Raw genomic sequence first — 17,645 nt, 5'->3', positions numbered from 1 at the left:
ATTGACCCCACTGTGTGCCAAGCACTGGAAAGGAATGCCCACAGGAGAGGTACAGGCTTGGTGGGATGAAGACAGAGAAGGATGGGGAGGGTGTTTGCTGGGCAAGCGTTCCCAGGTAGGAGAGGGCTCAGAAAATAACACCTGTGAGCCCTTCTTTTCACCTACTTGAAGACATACTCCAGTTAAAGAAGAATCCTATCAAAATTACGTACAGAATTTGGGAAGTTGTGGTAGAAAGGATTAGCGATCATTCCTTACTCAGTTTGGATGAACCCAAACTCAATTAACCGCATGAATTATGTACCCTGGGCAGAAGCTGCTCTTCTGATTTCTCTTGCCTTCAGCATGAAAATGAACTTGACTGGGCACGTAATTCTTGTCACACTTTCTTTGGAAAGCCTATTAATGCTGTCTTCTGGCATGATAGCAGAAATCAGAGGCCTCCCTTGTAGATTTTATTTTTCTACTTGGATACTTCCGTGTTTACTTATCCCTGTAAGTTTTGTGTCCGTGACTTTTGTCTAAAACAAAAGCGAATCCCATGTATCTCCCTAGCTCAGTTTGGTTTTTTGGTTGTTGGTTTTTTTCAACTTGGGAAAGTATGTTCTTAAATTTTTTTTTTTTTTCTCAAAAATACTTTTGTCTTTTTTCAGCATTTCTCTATCATCTTTTTCCTTCATCCTAGGAAAACTCATATTTAATCTCTACATGACTAGCTGGATTTTTGATGTCATTTTGCTGTTTTCTGTCTCACATGAATTTTGTCATTTCACTTCTAATCGTCCTCAATGTACCTCAGCCACCTTCCCTTTTCCTCTCATTCAAGTTTATTGTTACTATCTTCCTTTTCATGGAAACCATGTTTCCTTATATCCTTTTAAGAATGTTAAAAAGCTTCCTACATTTTATTCCAATTCCTGTGGTAGATTTCAGTCCCTCACACTGATCAATGGGACAGTGACCAGTGTTTGCCAGACCTGGGGAATGGATGACCCTTGACTTGGGCACTGGTCACAGCCCCTTTTCAGCGCCCCAGCCAGGGGACAGGTGCATCTGCTCCATGCTGAGGCCAGCTTCCAGGGTGTAGTTATCGTTCAAATGCAGCTGGCCTGTCCCTCCGCAAGCTCCACAGATGCTCCACTAGCACGATTTCCTTTCCTCTTTCTCCCAGGAACAAACAAGAAAATGAAATCTATTCTTACAGCCCCAGTCTACACTTTCTAATCCCTTGCTCAGTGTGTACAGTATCAACAATGTGCACACTTGGAGATGTTACTAAAATGTTCTGACATAACTTGAGTTTACTTTTCATTTTCAAATGTTTCACAAATGGTTCTATTTAAAAAAAAAAAATCTTTCCTGAGTGGAAAAAAATCCTGACTTAGGTCAATAGGGTTCATAGTGTTACAGGCAAAAAAAATTGTTCAGAACAGAATGCAACAAACTCCCATAAAACTGTAAAGATATGCTCAGTGTTTGTTTTCTTTGAAAGTAGGCATGTTTGGACAACAGCAGTCAAGAATTCAGCACACTTCCCTGGGTGGAATTCTAGACTTGATTCGGGTCTCTGGTTCTGCCAGTTTTCCTGCTGAGAGTGTGGCAATCCCCCTAACCTCATGGCAGTTCAGTTTCCGTGCCTATAAAATGGAAGTCACCCCTGCCCTTTCACAGAGTAGTGAGAAGCAAGTGAGGTCTTAACTAGGAAAAACACTTTTTTAAATGTCTAAGCCCTGAAACTAAGGCCCAAAGTGCAACACTGAACATTTCCCTATTTTAAGCTTTTAACCTATTGGTGGAAATCTAAATGTGGTTACAGCTTGCCAACTCCCTCAACAGTTACCACACCCACCTCATGACACCCTAGGACAGCTGCTGTCCTGAGATAAGGGAGCCCACATATTTCTTACACAATCATGAAAACCTAAGGCCAATTTATCTTGGGGACCTGCACCAGTTTCAGATAGTATTAGGTATGCCTGACCCACTAACAAGTAGATTATGTGACTTACCACTCACATGCAAAACAGCCAACCAAGTTAAAAACTGAGTAGTGTGTATTAAATAAATGAAAGAATTAAACATACACATGGGGGATCCTGAATCACGAAATTTAGGACTAGATTTTTAAAACGCACTTTTTTTCTAAAGCACTATACTTTTAAAAGGCCAGAGTTTATGCATCATTTTTAAACTAGCTGTCCCAATACTCAGCCTAAAATTGTGAGGCTACCATGAGACAGTGTCCCGAAAGGTGCTTTTGAAAACTATACAGTGCTACATAACTACATAACAATATTTCAACAATTAAGAATGATACATGGCATTTTTTTTTTTTACATTTTATTAGCACACTTTATTTCTTAGAACAGTTTCAGGTTCACAACAAAATTGAATGGAAAGTGCAGAGTTTCGATATGCCCCTGTCCCCACCCAAGTCCAAATACTCCACTATCCACATCCTGCTCCAGGGTGGGGTATTTGTTACAACTGATGAACCTATGTGGACACAACATTATCCCCAAAATCATTGTTTACATTAGGATTCATTCTTGGTGTGATATGTTCTATGGGTTTGGACAAATGTATAACGGCATGTATATCCACCATTGTAATATCAGTTTCACAATATATGACCTCTTTAAATATCCATGAACAACTAGCAACGTTTATTGAGTTGTAGTACTTAGCTAGGTGCCATACACTCGTCTAAGGGCCTTTCATTTAATCTTCACAGTGTCTGTGGGAGGAAGGGCATGAGAAGTAAAACACCTCGTGCCAAATCACCCAGCTAGTCAGATGAAGCCAAGACAAACCCACCATACTACCATCTCCTAATCTCACCCTTTCTTTTGGGTTAAGCCGGGTTTAGAGGCAAAAATAACCATTCTCTTAGTGTCATGGAGTTGTATTTCAGTAGTAGGGAGACCCAACTACTTAAGGGGATTTTGAACTCTCCAATCCTGTAGGTTTTAGGGGATGAAAGATAAACTGGGCTCTAAAACACACTTCACTGATAGTTCTTTCCACACTGAAACACTGAGCAAGAGTCTATCCTCCCCAGCACCACCCCACCGAACCTCCTTTTCCCTTTACCTCTAGCACCGCCACGAGAAAAGCCTCCTGTCCTTCGGTTCTCCTCCTCCCGACTGCTAACTTCATTCTTTCCTGGGCTCTCCATTTACCAGGCTACCTATGCATGCCTGGTATAATGCCTGGTGCTTAGGTGTATTTGCTGAATTAACAGGCAGAATTAAAAGGCGGAAGCCCCTGAGCAGCCACGACAAGGTCTGACAAACAACAGGTGTTCGATCAAGCTTATTCGACGGTTCACACTATGAGTGTTGACAGAGCTGCCCAATCACATCCTCGGACTGTTTGGGTTCCAAAGTCGGCACCTAAAAGCGAAAGTTACATTAGCACCATCCTCCAGTATCCCTTGCAGTAGAGCATGTGGTGAGGCGGGGGTCCGGGGGTGTCTGAGCTGTTTATTTCACGAATCTGCGGTTAAGTCTATGCTCTTTAAGAACTGCCTAGCTCGACCAAAAAGGAAGACAAATGTATGTACCTGGGCCTCGGAATCTTTCTGCTTTGGAGAGCACCAGCTCTCGCGCTCAGCGTTCTTATGCAGTGACGCCGCACCCTTCCCAGGGACAGGTCGTGGAGCGACACGCCTCCAGAGTCCACAAATCCGCAGTCACTCCACGTGCCCAAACCCCACTCCCCACCACGCGCGGAGGTAGTCCTCGCGCAGACGACCTTGCGCCTCCCTCCCCCACGCACCTCCAAAGCCCCGGGCCATTGCGCCCCCGCGTCACGTGCCTACGGCCCAAGCGCCGCGCCGCGCCCCGCCCTCCGCCCGTCACTCACGCGGCCCGACCAATGGCAACGGCGGGGGCGGGCCCGCGCGGGGCGGGGCTTGGGCGCCGTGCGCCGGAGCCTGTGGCGTCAATTCGGCCGCCGTGTCCATGGAGAGTGGCTGAGGTGGCCGAGCTCCGGCCCGAGGCACCGGGGCTCCGGGACGGCGAGAATGTCGGCTTCTTTAGTCCGGGCCACTGTCCGGGCTGTGAGCAAGAGGAAGCTGCAGCCTACCCGGGCCGCCCTCACCCTGGTGAGTGGCCGGGGCGCGCGGTCGGACGGGTGACATTGGTTCACCTCCGCCCCCTCGAGGAGGTCACGGCGGCAGGGCGCTGGGCCCGCTCCGCGGCCGCTACATCGCCGCCCTGTCCTCCTCGCCCCGGCTGGGGAGATAAACAAGCGCGGGCGGGGCTGCTCCGCCGGAGCCGGACGCCCCGGGAACTACGTTTCCCAGCAGGCCGTGCGCCGCTGCGTGCGGGGGTGGGGGTCGCCGCGTGTGCGCGAATCCCCGAGCGGCCGAGGCGGCCCGCTGCGAGCCTGGGGGTGCGACTGTGTTCGAGTCGCGGGCCTTTCAGAGTTCGGCGTGCGGGAAGCTGGGGGAGGGAACCGGGACCCCTGCCCTCGAGGTGCGCGGGGAGGGCGGAAGCTCGCCGGGGTACGACGGGGCGAGCGTGGCCAGCGACGTGAGAGCGCAGCCTCGACAAAGCCCACCCCTCGCTGAGATCAAGGCTGTGGTGCACAAAGGGTTCCTTCCTGGGGTCTGGGAGGGAAGGCTTTTTGAAACACCCTCTGTCCCTCCAGCGGGCCTCGGCCGTGGTCGGCTCTCACAAAGGACGAGGAAGGATAAAAATCTCTACCCTGAGTGAGCGTTGGGCGTTTTCTGGGTGAAAGGTCGAACACACTGGGAGGGCACCAGAGTCCAAGCCGCAGATGCTCACCGCGGGATTTACCACGCGGACGGGATCCCTGGTGTACAGTGCAGTCGCTTTGTTTTTTTCTTTTAACTGAGGGAAAACTCACATAACATAAAATGAACCACTTTCAAATGTACCATTCAGTGGCATTTAGTACATTCACAATGTTGTGCAGCCATCACCTCTATCTAGTTCCAAAATACTTCACTCCAAGAAAACTCCGTTAGTCACTTGTGTTTTGAAAGAGTTGGATTTCATGGGAAAGCTTATGAATCAGTTCAGCATTCTTCTCACTCCACTCTTGTGCAAGCATTCAGCACCTAGAGAGTGGGAATTAGAATGAATCACGGATTCCATTCAAGCTAATGCTATAAGAAGGCCTGTTGTCAGAAAATCAGTTGTACCAAAATAGAAGAAAGTTGTGATCAGGTGGGAGAATTCATTTTTATAATGGATCAATGTTTCCAGCCTGTATAGAGGTTATCCCGATTATTCTGTATTACTGTTTTCTGTACCACAAAGCAGGTTTCATGTCTGGAAGATACCATCATCAGATCTTAGAATTTTCCAAGGTCTTGAAATCACAAGAACTAAAGGGCATGAGTCATACTTTGTGTTTTTCAGTCTCAATTAAAAAATATTCAGAACTGAAAAGAATTCTACCACTGGTAATGGTAGAGCGAGAAAGAAGAGGTACAGAGAAGCTTTTTGGCCTTTTCTTTGTCCATCATCTAGCATATTACCTGCTTGTTCAAAATCTCTGAGTCATTCCTTTCCTCTCCATTCCTTGTCATTCAGTTGACATTTAAGACCTCCTGTGTTTCAGGACAAGAAATAAATTGAGTTACACAGTTCCCACCCTCCAGGGACACCGTTGTGGGCCAGACCTTTGCCACCCCTAGAATTACAGCTCGCATTCTCAGACTTCAGCTCTCTACACTTGCTCCTGCCTCATGACCTGTTACTGGGCTAATTCTGCTAACAGAATTTGGTCAGTTCTTTATCTTGTCAATTCTTAGTTCACAGGGGCTCCATGTTGCCTTTGATCAAGTGTTCTGATTAACTTGCCAAAGTCCATTGTGTGAACTTAGCCTGTTTAACTGTCTAGCTAACTTTAGAAGTTCCTTTCCCTGTAGTCTTAGCTGGTGCCAAAGATAAAGCAGGTCCTCGCTGCTTTCCACCCACGGCCTGCATAGCAGGCTTGCAGTCATTTTAATCCTAGCATATGTTCCCTAGTCTCAAGATACTGGCATGCGTGAATTGCTGTCTGTTCTTAGTTTTCGGGTGTTTTTGCAAACATTGTAAATCCCAGCATGTTCTGTCGAGGGCAAAAGGAGGTGATCAAAGGGCTAATGAGTGAATACAGATGAAAGCAGATGAAACTAGAGATGATTGAACAAAATGGGTAGGAAGAGATCAGTGTTACCTAGATATATGAACTTGACATCAGGAGTTTGACATGGTGCAAACTTGTCTAAGTGCTGTACCTGTGTAGCCTACCAGAGGTCATCAAAAGGCTGGGAAAAGGAAAAGGAATTGATGAAATGAAAACATGATTCCATGCTGTCAGCGCCCAGTTATCCACATTAACTGTCGTTAATCCAGGAGAGGACTGGTGGTTTGCTGGAACAGAAGGTTTAGTCTGGTGACAGGCTGCCCTTAACACTTTTATGCAACCAGAGATGGTTCTTTGATTGAATGTTTTAAGACTCCACCCCACCACCTCAAAGTGAGTAACTTTGGACACCTGTGGAGAACTTCCGAAGAGGATGCTGTCCCTACTCTGCATACCCAGGAGTTGGCAAAAGAAACTGAATTTGTAGGAGCCAGAGTAAAATATGATGAAAGCCTGAAGATTTAACACTGCCCTGCTGGCAGAGGCTTTTATTTCCATTGTTCTACAAATCAGAATTAGTGCAACTATAATTTAGGATTAGGGACGTACCTATAGCTGTTCATAAAGCGCAACCAAAGTTGTAAGAGAATGATGGTACATAGCCAGCATCATTCTTCATGCACAGAGGGAAGTTAATTCATTATGTGCAGTGGGTGCTTTAATACTTCTAGTGGCACCTGGTTGAGAAGGACAAGGAAACAACATGTTACTTGAGCCCCAGTAAGGAGCTGTTAATTCATTGAAGGACAAGTAACAGAAGTCCTTTGGAACAATGACCAAGCAGTAATTTGTATATTTAGGCAATTTAAGGGATATTCTCCAGGAAACAATTGGAAGTAGCCTAAATGTATAACAATGAGAGGTTAAACGAGTAGATCCAGTTAGTGAGTAGATCCAGTTGGTGAACTATTATGTGGTCACTGTAAATAATGTGTTTTTTTTAAGTTTGGGAGTCATAACTCCATTCTTTACTATCCCTGTGTCAATTATTTAATCTTTAATACTTAAATCACAGGATTATAAGAATAAGATGATGCATATAAACCACTAAGCACCTGGAAGGTACTCAGTAAATGGTTAATATGTTTATTACTATGTATTGCATGGGAAACTTGTTAAACTGTTTAAAATGTAGGCCACAAAATATACACACACACAGATGAATAGGAAAAGACAAAAGGGGAAACACCATAATGCCATAATGAGTTAAAATATACTGCAACTTGTTCATTGGCTGCTATTTATCTGCCATCTTTTAAACATTAAAACGCCACATTTATAATGAAAATGAAAATAGGTTGTAGTTGTTGGCACATGTTTAGTATACATAATCATGGAGTTAGCTTTGGTTTTAATTTTTTTTCTTGGACAGCAAAATATTAAAATTGCCTGGGGAATTACCTAAGGAAATACAGTGTTGAGGATGAAAAGCTTCTGATACAAAAATGGACTAATAATCTTTTTTAAGGGCCTTTTGTCTTGTTCTGTGATCTACCTCTGAGTAGATTAAAAACCATCGTTATATTTCATTGAGTTTCAGGAATCTTAAACTTTAATTCATTGGCCAAATCTCAGGTGAATAAGTCATTAATTCTACATACATTTCTTAGAAAAGTATAGGTGTCTTAATTGTTTGGGGGGAGTGCGTGGAAATTGGAAGGCTACCAGGCCTGCAGCCTGTTGTTTAGTTGTGAAGTTTTCAGACTATTTGCCAAATTGAGTGTACTTACGCAGAGTTGCCAGGGCCTGCAAATAGATGTGAGCCCATAGGATCCTCAGCTTCTGCCTGGTCCTGAGATACAGAAAGTATTTTTTATAGCTAGCGTTTTTTTTCACGTGCCACATGTTCCCTTTTAGCCATTCTGACTTGTTCTGAAAATCAGTCCCTCACTTAGAAAGTTAAAAGATCCCTATCTTTCCCCTTAAGTAAGTACGCCACTGGGTTTCCATCATTAATAACACTCCTCCCAATGCAGTATGTTTGGTTTTGACCTGACACAGGAAAATTAAGAAAGACTCATTTTGGTTCCTATAATGACAGTTCCCAGGCACACAGTTTACTTTTCCCTTAACAGTGTAGGAGTGTGAAGTCGACCGCTTCGGGATAGGTGGACCACTCCATGAAGTGTTTTTGTGTACTCTGTGTAAGTGTTTTCTACTAAGAGTTGGGAAAAGAAGAAAAAACATTATTTTGTAAAATCAACTTCGGTAATTTAATAATCACGTGGAGATAAAAACACGTGAGGCTATTGACAGAGTAGTGTGTACACCCTGTCTTCTTTGTTTTGGTCATGCAGCCGTAACCCTCCTCACCTTTGACTCTCCAGCATTACAGGGCAAGTTGTACTTGCAATAAATATTTCCCATGGTTGTGCCTTTTTTTTTTTTTTTTTTTTTAATTATTTTAAACCCTTTTTTTTCTTTTTTTTTTTTTTTTTTTTTAACTTATCAGAAATCCTTTGCTCTTTGACAGTAATTAGATTAATTTCTTCAGGACTCAATGTGGGAAATAAGACCATGAGAATAACAGAAGCTAGTTTTTACTGGCAATTGTTTAGAAGGGTAAATGAGCATTTTTAAACATTTTTTTCAGAAATATTCCTGTAACTATTTGAGGTTGACATGCTATGATCTCAAAAGAAGAAAAAAAAAACCAAAACGATAATTCTGCTCTTCTCCATTTCCTTTTTCTTCCCCCGGCATACTGTTCCCTGTTGTCCACTATTGTCACACTGGTTGGCTTCTGTTCTGGTAGAGTCGTGGGAAAAGGCCTTTATAAACCACGTACTGGGGGTGTTTTTTTTTTTTTTATTTTTTTTTTTTTTTTTTACAGTTATGCACAGTAAGTATATATGTGCACACCCACCGTACATTAATAATTGAAGTCAGAGTTTCTTTGAACATTCATCTTTATTTATCAAGTGTAATACATTGTTTTCTTTTCTCTTCTAGTTTGTGTTTTTAAAAAATACTAGTGTCAGCCTTCTAAATTGGTTTCATGGCCTTTCTGAATTGGGTCCAGACTCTGCTTCAACATCCTCATCTGGCTAAGCCCCACCGGCCAGGCCAGAAGAGCACACTTTGAGGCCATCCTCTCTGTCTGCTCCCTTCTCACAGGCTGGGGTTTTGGCTACAGTTACTTCCAAGTCATAGGTCATAATGTCCACTCTGGGATTCCACAAGCCAATAAAATGCCAGTAAAAAACTGGAGGACCAGCACAGCATTGCCAGCTAAGGAGCTAATAAAACAAAGTAGGAAGGACATGATCTCTTCGTTAATACACTCTCATCATTGTAAAGTAGCAGTTTATATTGAGCTCTTTGTGCCTGGCACCGTTCTAAATGTACTTCATGAACTTACTTATTTAATCCTCACAAGAATCCTGAGGAGGAGGGTCTGTTCTCCCCATTTAAGCCAAGTAACAGGCTTGGACACAGCTCAGAAGTAGGGCAGGAATGCCCTGGAATAGACTTTGTCACTGACAGCACAGAAGCAGATAGGATCCAAGAATAGAAATTCAGTAGATGTTGGAATATTGCACTTCCCCAGAAAATGGGATTGATGATGCTGACCTATACACATATAATACATTGTGGTGTTTTCGTCATTTTGAGGACAAATGGGCTAGGTAATTAGACAGCATTGCTCCTGAAAAATGCCTCCCTATGCTTGTTTCTATAGTTGACTAGCTTAGCTCTGTTCATCCGGATATCCTGAGATGATGTTGTTTTAAACCACATTTAGTAGCTGTGTGAACATGTGGTGGGAGTGGTATAAGAGGCACCCTCTGGGTTGATGATGCTACGTTATTCCCTCTGTGCGTATTGATGGACTTGAAATAGATTTGGGGTAAGCAAAAAATATAAAATAAAATAAAAACAATAGGTTAATAATGATCAAAAGAAAAAATGTCTGAAGGTTGGCTTCCCCGGCGATGACTTAATTGATTCATTGGCTATTGAGCGCCATCTGTGTGTCAGGGATTGTGCTTGTTGCTGAGCATGCAGTAGAAGCACAAAATAGATGCTGCCTAGAAAACTTAGATTTGTGATGTAAGTAGAGAGAACCAGAGAACTTATGACAGGGCGCTGATCTTGACAGGGGGTGGAACAAGATTCAAAGGATGTTGCTAGAAGGTATTTTAAAAATAAAAATAGAATGCTTTGAGTTGACGAGAGTTGATGTGTTTGTGTATAAAAGCCACAAGGTACTCAGACAAGAATATAAATTTGTCAGACGAATTTCCTAAAGATATACTTGAATAGTCTTAAAGACTACAGAACTATAAGGCTTTAAAGAAAGCAAGTTTTGTAGCTAAAAACTTAATAACTTGTTCTTTTTTCAGACACCTTCAGCAGTAAACAAGATAAAACAGCTTCTTAAAGATAAGCCCGAACACGTAAGTAAAACCAATCAAATGAATATTCAGTAAAAAATTGAGGTTGTATTTTCACACTGAATTTATCTTGTGATAAACAGCATGTTTTCACTGGCTAGGGATTTTTATTTAAAAAGTAAAATATGCTCATGGTTTTTAGAAATTCAAATAAAATATAACAGGGTATTCAGTGAAAAAGACATCATTTGTGACCCCAAACTCTTGGCTGTCTTTCATCCTTCTAAGGGGCCACCTCTTAAGTGTCCTTCCTGAGACAATCTGTACATTTTTATCTGCCTACACTGGGGTTTCTCAGGCTCTACACTATTGATAATTTGGGCCGGATAATTCTTTGTTGGAGGTGGATTGCAGGATGTTTAGTATTTCTCTGGCCTCTGTGCACTAGATTCCGGTAGCACCGCCCCACTCCTCAGTTGTGACAACCAATAATAATTCCCCGAGGGGCACTACTGGCCTAGATCATGCTTGGAATGTTTGTGTATCTCTTTTCCTACTTAGAGGAAAGCATTCCATACATGCTGTGGTTATGCTTTGCTTTTTGCCCCTAATAATATAGCTTGAAGTTCTTTCCAGAACATTACAGAAAGACCCACCTCATTCTTTTTTTTATGACTGCATATATTAGTGTATTTTATTTTATTTATTTAGCCAGTCCCCCATATTAAAGGTCTTCGGGGTTGTTTACATCTAGTGCTGCCACAAACATCATTCAGCAAATAGTGTCTGTAGTGTGCCAGGCCCATTGTTCTAGAAGACTAAGCCTGTAAGCCTGGTTTAGTGCACCTATGTAGGCTGTCCTAGACGCAGAATTGTTGAGTAAGGGGAGTGTGCATCACCTTCACCTTCGTGAATTGTTAGTTGCCTGTGGAATATTGTAAATTACATCCAAGTACTAAACTCTTAAAATTTAGTAATTAGACTATGGAATGGTTTCTAGGTTCTGTTGTACAACCTGCATTACAGTGTAATGAAGTTCTGGCACGTTCCTCCTAAGAATTATTAAATGCTAAAAATATCAGTATGCCAACTCCATTAGGACAGACTAATGAAAAGAGTATATACGCATCGACCAAATGAAACACTGAGTGTAGGTTTGAGGGATGACAATGACATGAAAAGGATGGCGCAAACACTTCATTGGGTTTCATTGCTGGTACAAGCAGTCCCTTTTCCAAACTCCAAGTACCTAAAGCTGTATTTTCCTGTATTCTGTAAGTATCTGTATTCATTCCTAGGAGTTGGACTTTCTGCTTGCTTGAGTCTTTCCTGTTTATGAAGATAAAAGCTAAGTCAAGTCAATACTTAGGACCTGTGCTCCAGAATTTCAGCTAGACAGTTTACTATTGATAATTCTGAATATGTGAAACGCCCCACACGTTCTCTCAGCTCTCACTCTGAGAGTGAATAAAACCACAGTTCTGTCTCCTTGTTGTTTAAGGACAGAAGAGACTACTGTCAGAATGCTTCAGCTCATCAGAACTCCCAGGCAGCTTAGCATTCTAACTCCCGGTCTCACCAAGTGTCTTCCCACTCGTGATTGCTTTCCTGAAGCAGTACACATTGCTACTTTTAAGAGAATCAAGATCTGCTTGGTGAAATCATACTTTTTATGATAATACTTTTACTGTATACTTCAAAAAAGCAGATAGGATCCAAGAGTAGAAGTTCGGTAGATATTGTTAGAAAATCACATTAAGATAGACATTGGTATTTTAAAAGTGCAGTTTGGTCACTTTTTAAACTTCTTACCATCTGTGTTAGCTGCAGTCTTTTGATTTCTGGTACTTGAGAATGTTTTCATAGTTCTGCCTTAGAATTAAGGCCCTGTGTAGAGGCAGGTATGATTGCCAGGGGACAGCCTGGGGACCTCAGTGAACCTAACCATAGGGAGGGAAATTTCCTGAGAACATCTCATGCGATGAGGTGGAGCACAAACGTTTTGAGGAAGTGAGAATTTGTTAAGTAGTCATCTCTGCCATCAGATAAGTTTCTTTTTCCTTTAAAAAAAAAAAAAGTATTCATGTTTGGAATTAAAACTCTTCTTTAAGGGGCACCTGGATGGCTCAGTTGGTAGAGCATGTAACTCTTGATCTCGGGGTTGTGAATTCAAGGCCCACATGGGCAGAACTTACTTTAAAAAAACAAACAAAAACCTCTTCCTTTAAAAATGTTATTTGCAACCTAAACGGCTAATAGTAAGGGTTAAGTAGTTAACATGCCTTGGTATAGTGGACTGCTAAGGCATTATATGCAAATGATAATTGTGAAAGTTAATCACATGGAAGGATGATGTCTTAAGTGGCAAAAACAAATCAGAGAATTAAGACTTACTACTGTTATAATAAAGCCTGTGTTTAGATTATATGTATATATGACAAGGACTGGAAGAAAAAAGGAAAAAAAAAATATGTTTAGAGTGATAGTGACTGGTTTGGGGGGGTTTTCCCCCTATGTATTGTTTTGGGTTTTTTGCATATAATTGTTTTTGTTTTAGGATTCCCCACTAGTATTGTAGTGCTGCTTGTTAAATGGCTAAATTTTTTAAATGCTTGTTCCCCTTTCCACTTATACTTCCTAAAGGGACATGTTATAGCCAGAAATCTAATATTCCTCTTTAAGCTTATGGAGAAACAAATAATGTCAAATAGCCAGGGTTTTTATAAATGCTTAATACGAACTACTTTAAAACTAAGTTTATATTTACACTGCTTTTTCAGGTAGGTCTGAAAGTTGGTGTCCGAACCAGGGGTTGTAATGGCCTTTCTTATACTCTAGAATATACAAAGACAAAAGGAGATTCTGATGAAGAAGTTGTTCAAGATGGTGAGTTTTAAGCATATATAGTGCTTGCTGTGAGGTAGGGTGGTTTGACAGACTTTCATATATCAAGTGATTTATACACAGCCGCTGAGTGAGATGGTACCATATTGTCCCCAGTTTTGCAGATGAAGAGACTGAGGCTTGGAGAGGTGAAATAGCTTGCCTAAGGTCACTCAGCTAGTTCAGTGGCCTGGTGAAAAGTTGAACCTACTCAAGTTGATTCCAGAGGCTGTGCTCTTATCATTTGTTTGTTTATTTCAATTACAAAAGATAATCATTGTGTGTGGAAAGGTTTTAAAACGCTAAAACTTCAGACTGAACCATCCATTTTTGTGGGAAGCAGCAGTTTGACGTCTATACCAAATAAGTAATGTCATCTTATGCTTTTGAGGAATCTGTACTTTTAATTTTTATTTAAAATGTCAGTGCTTTAATTCTCTCTTGCCCCCATGCCCCTACCCAGTAATCTGATAAAACCTATTTAAAAGAAAATAATGCCACAGCCTTGGGGGAACTTCAGCGTGCACGGGCATTTCAGTGGTGGCTCTGCGTCAGAGCCGTGCTGTCAGCTAGCTTGCAGGTTCCCACCATTCATCTCATTAAACTGAAGTTACTGACCAATAATGACATTTTTGTTAATACGTTGTTTTTTAAATCACTACATAAAATACCTTAAATATTAAATTTTTCAGAAGATGAGCTCTAATAATTATATATAGTTTACATTTGAGTGAGTAGTTTCTTATAAGGAAGAAAGCTTTCTTAAACCAATTGTATTTACGAAGATACCAACCTCTACCTGCATAGTTCTAGGGAGTTACGTTACTGCCAGTTTTCCGGCCCCTGAGCAGAAGAACAGAACAGCCCTGTTGCACTGATGGGCCTTATGACCCCAGGCCGGTGTATCACAGTCCTGTGCGTCTCTCGGCTTGCCAGTGTGTCCTGTGTACGGATGTCAGTTAAGGCTTTTCACATATTTCATGTTGCATATTAGAAAAATGGGTGAAGTATTGTGAAAAGCAAATTCTAGTTTTGCATGGAATTGTCATTGGAATATGCTTCTCTACAACTGCCAAGCCTAATACTGTGTTTGACATAGATTATTGGGTGGAAAAGAAGGGACAGACAGGAAACTGAGCCCTAATCTCTTAAAGGAAATAATGAAGCAGATTCAGAAGTTTCCTGTTTGACTTTTGTCAGTGGTTACTATTTAAAAAGTTCACTTGTGCTCTGAATCAGCAGGTTCCGTAGACCTGCAGGCTTTATGTGACACGTGTTTTCTTCTCCCCAAGGAGTCAGAGTGTTCATCGAAAAGAAAGCACAGCTAACACTTTTAGGAACAGAAATGGACTATGTTGAAGATAAATTATCCAGTGAGTTTGTTTTCAATAACCCAAACATCAAAGGAACGTGTGGCTGTGGAGAAAGCTTTAATATTTGACTACTCTGGCTGTAAGCTCCAGGAAAACTCATGGAAGTCCTAGGGCTTACTGAAGAAATCATGTGACTGTCACGTGCTTAAAGTTTATAATGTATGACTGCCTTATGAGGAAAATAAAATGATGCATTTTGAAAGTGAAGCCAGTGTGTTAGATTCCAGAAGAAGCAATATTTGTATTCTTTTTAGAGGGCACAAAATGAGAAACCATTGCTCTCTTTGGGTCATTTTCCTGATTTGTAAAGAAAAAAAAAAATCCTACCCTGCACTTAATTGTCTTACATCCTTTCTATTAGAACCAGTTTCATGAAAGCTGCCTACCTGGGAGGATTTCAGGAAACGTATTTTTAATACGTGTGCACGCCATTGCTCACTGTTGAGAGTGGCGTGAACGTTCATTTCCCGACCAGATTGATGGCAGAAGATCCTGACTGCCGGCGCGACGTGGAAGTGCACTGGTTTTCTACCCAAACTTGGCACAGCATTTCTACGTTTGTGTCCAAAATTTCTTTGTCAGATGCCTCATTTGCTTTACCCTTTAGCAGCACCAGCCGGTAGATGAAAGTATCGAACAAAGATTTCCTTGAACTGCAGTGCAGAACAGTTCTGAGCGATGGCATCAAAAGGTAAGAAATACTTCACTCACTGTTTTTAATCCATTTCTTCTACTACCCAGAACATCCCCTCAAAGGTGGAATCTCAAGCTGGCTTAGATCCTTTTGGTTGCAAGGTGTCTTAAAAGCCATCCAGCCCACCCCTCAATGCTATACCTGGGGAAGCAACCCCCAGGGAACCTGCAGGACGTCCGTCCACCTTCACACTATGGGCTATGTAGTGGCAGAAGTTGGAACTACTCTCTCTCCCCTTCCGTGGAGGGGCCACTAGTTCTGCAGTCTGAGGCAGTCAGTGAAGATCAGTGTGTGGTCTGGCTTCTTTATCTGGTTGGCATTTTAATAAGATTTCTTTATAATTTGATGAAGATCGTATTTAGTTTATTTTATTTTGAGTGAGAAGAATCTTATTTTAAAACCCACTTATGTGAGTTACCATCTTGTTTCTTTAGAACTTTGAAACAGTGGTTTATATTAGCAGAGAAGACATTTGTACCAACCCAGAAATATCCTTTTCGAATATAGTAGTCATTTTGAAGCAGAACATGAGGGTCTTTTCTTCAAATTCCCAATACGTGTACACTTTCTGGATCTCAAGTTCAATGACTGTAATTCCTAACATTTTCGTCACCTACTTTTTTTTGACAGCATTCTTTTTGTCATTTAGTTATTGATTTTCCTGGGTTTGACAAACTAAGTGTTCTATGCGAAGACATGTACGCTTTTTTTGAAAGCTGATTTCATGAATTGAAGTAGCTGTCCTATTTATGTCCGTTGTATTTACTGAAGTACCTGGCACAAAATGCACCAACACCTAGAGTAGTAGCTGTATGTAAATGCTCATGAGTCCATATTGTTAATATAATTGTCAGTTCACTTATAATCTGTGCAATACTGTATGTATGTAGAGATTGAGTTGTGAATAAAACAAAACATGGCCTCTTTGTGATCATAAAACTGCCTTTTCTTTCTAGGGAAGAAGGGTTTGGGAATAGTAGCTATTCCAGCAACTAATGAATAATGGCTATTTTTCTCTAACCAGTCTTGTCGCTTCCAGGAATTTCCTCCACCAGATTCTGTTGCATCGTCTTCTTGCTGCTTTGTTCTCTGTGCAGCCCTTTGACAGAGCCATTTTGCATCCCTCTTGGCCCCAGACATCGGCATTCCCTTTCTTCTTCAGCCTTCTCTTCTCCCTGTTTCGCTTCCTCCATCCTCTTGCACAGATTCCTTCTTATGTTCTCCTGTCATAATCCCTACCTGGAATTCCAGATCTGTCATCCAGGCTTTATGTTCACCTTCAGAAAGTTTCTTAACAGTTCACCTCAGGCATATTTGTAAGCACCTGCTCTCCACCTTCTTGAGGTTTCACAGATGACCAGAGACAGTCCCCAACCTCAGAGATCTTAAGAGTTGGCAAATGAGACACCAATAAAGACAATACCGTAAGTGTTGTAATAGGTAAAATTTATTGCATACTTGCTACGTGCCAGGAGCTGTTTGAATACAGTCTTCACAACAATCCAGTGAAGTACGTCTGACTCCTGTCATTTCATAGGTGAGAAATTAAAGCACAACATGAACAAAATAGTTGACCTGAGTAACATGGTCAATGGCCAGGTCAGAATGACAGCCCGCCCACACCATCTGGCACCAGCCTGTGCTCCTAACAGTTGGGCCATGCTACATGTTCTAGAACCAAGATGGGTGCACTTTCTAAGAAGTTATCCTAGAGGTTGTTATACTTAGCCCCAAGTTTTAAAAGCCCTAAGAGATAAGGGGAAGAGGGAAGAGAATGGACAAAACTAAAAAGGATTGAAAACATGCAGGAAGCTAAGCGCTCTGAAGAACGTGAGGCAGCAGGGGCAATCAGACCAAGAACATTGGGGCTTTCACTGGCTTCTATAGTGTCACAAGGGCAGGGAGCCACTCAGAGTCGTTACAAGAGGGCCATCAAAACATCTACATTCAGAAGTGTCTGGCTGGAGGCTCCTGGGTGGCTCAGTCATTAAGCGTCTGCCTTCGGCTCAGGTCATGATCCCAGGGTCCTGGGATCGAGCCCCACATTGGGCTCCCTGCTCGGCGGGAAGCCTGCTTCTCCCTCTCCCACTCCCCCTGCTTGTGTTCCCTCTCTCACTGTGTCTCTCTCTGTCAAATAAATAAAATCTTTAAAAAAAAAAAAAAAGTGGCTGGCTGCCTTGTGGAGTGTGGAGA

The 17,645-nt window shown here is 42.0% G+C and overlaps 1 protein-coding gene across 2 annotated transcripts; it reads left to right on the top strand.

Moving 5' to 3' along the window:
* The first annotated feature begins 6 nt into the window (after nt 1-6).
* ISCA1 (iron-sulfur cluster assembly 1) lies at nt 7-14,965 on the top strand. Of its 2 annotated transcripts, none has more exons than XM_021677946.2 (4): nt 7-49; nt 10,512-10,565; nt 13,283-13,388; nt 14,678-14,965. In XM_021677946.2, the coding sequence occupies exons 1-4, from the start codon at nt 35-37 to the stop codon at nt 14,824-14,826; spliced, it is 324 nt and encodes a 107-aa protein (XP_021533621.1). In that variant the 5' UTR covers nt 7-34; the 3' UTR covers nt 14,827-14,965. The 2 variants fall into 2 exon arrangements, with proteins under 2 accessions (XP_021533621.1, XP_021533620.1); XM_021677945.2 differs by lacking the exon at nt 7-49 and adding an exon at nt 3,910-4,108.
* Nucleotides 14,966-17,645: the final 2,680 nt, after the last annotated feature.

This window comes from Neomonachus schauinslandi, chromosome 13, assembly GCF_002201575.2.
Source record: "Neomonachus schauinslandi chromosome 13, ASM220157v2, whole genome shotgun sequence".
NCBI lineage: Eukaryota > Metazoa > Chordata > Mammalia > Carnivora > Phocidae > Neomonachus > Neomonachus schauinslandi.
This window is presented reverse-complemented; position numbering and strand designations above follow the sequence as displayed.

What these genes read in the sequence shown, in the direction of transcription:
- ISCA1 (XM_021677945.2), top strand. Translation starts at nt 4,028, where the DNA reads ATGTCGGCTTCTTTAGTCCGGGCCACTGTCCGGGCTGTGAGCAAGAGG. An exon ending in CCCGGGCCGCCCTCACCCTG is followed by an intron (nt 4,109 to 10,511) that starts GTGAGTGGCCGG and finishes TTCTTTTTTCAG; the next exon opens with ACACCTTCAGCAGTAAACAA. An exon ending in TGAAGAAGTTGTTCAAGATG is followed by an intron (nt 13,389 to 14,677) that starts GTGAGTTTTAAG and finishes CTTCTCCCCAAG; the next exon opens with GAGTCAGAGTGTTCATCGAA.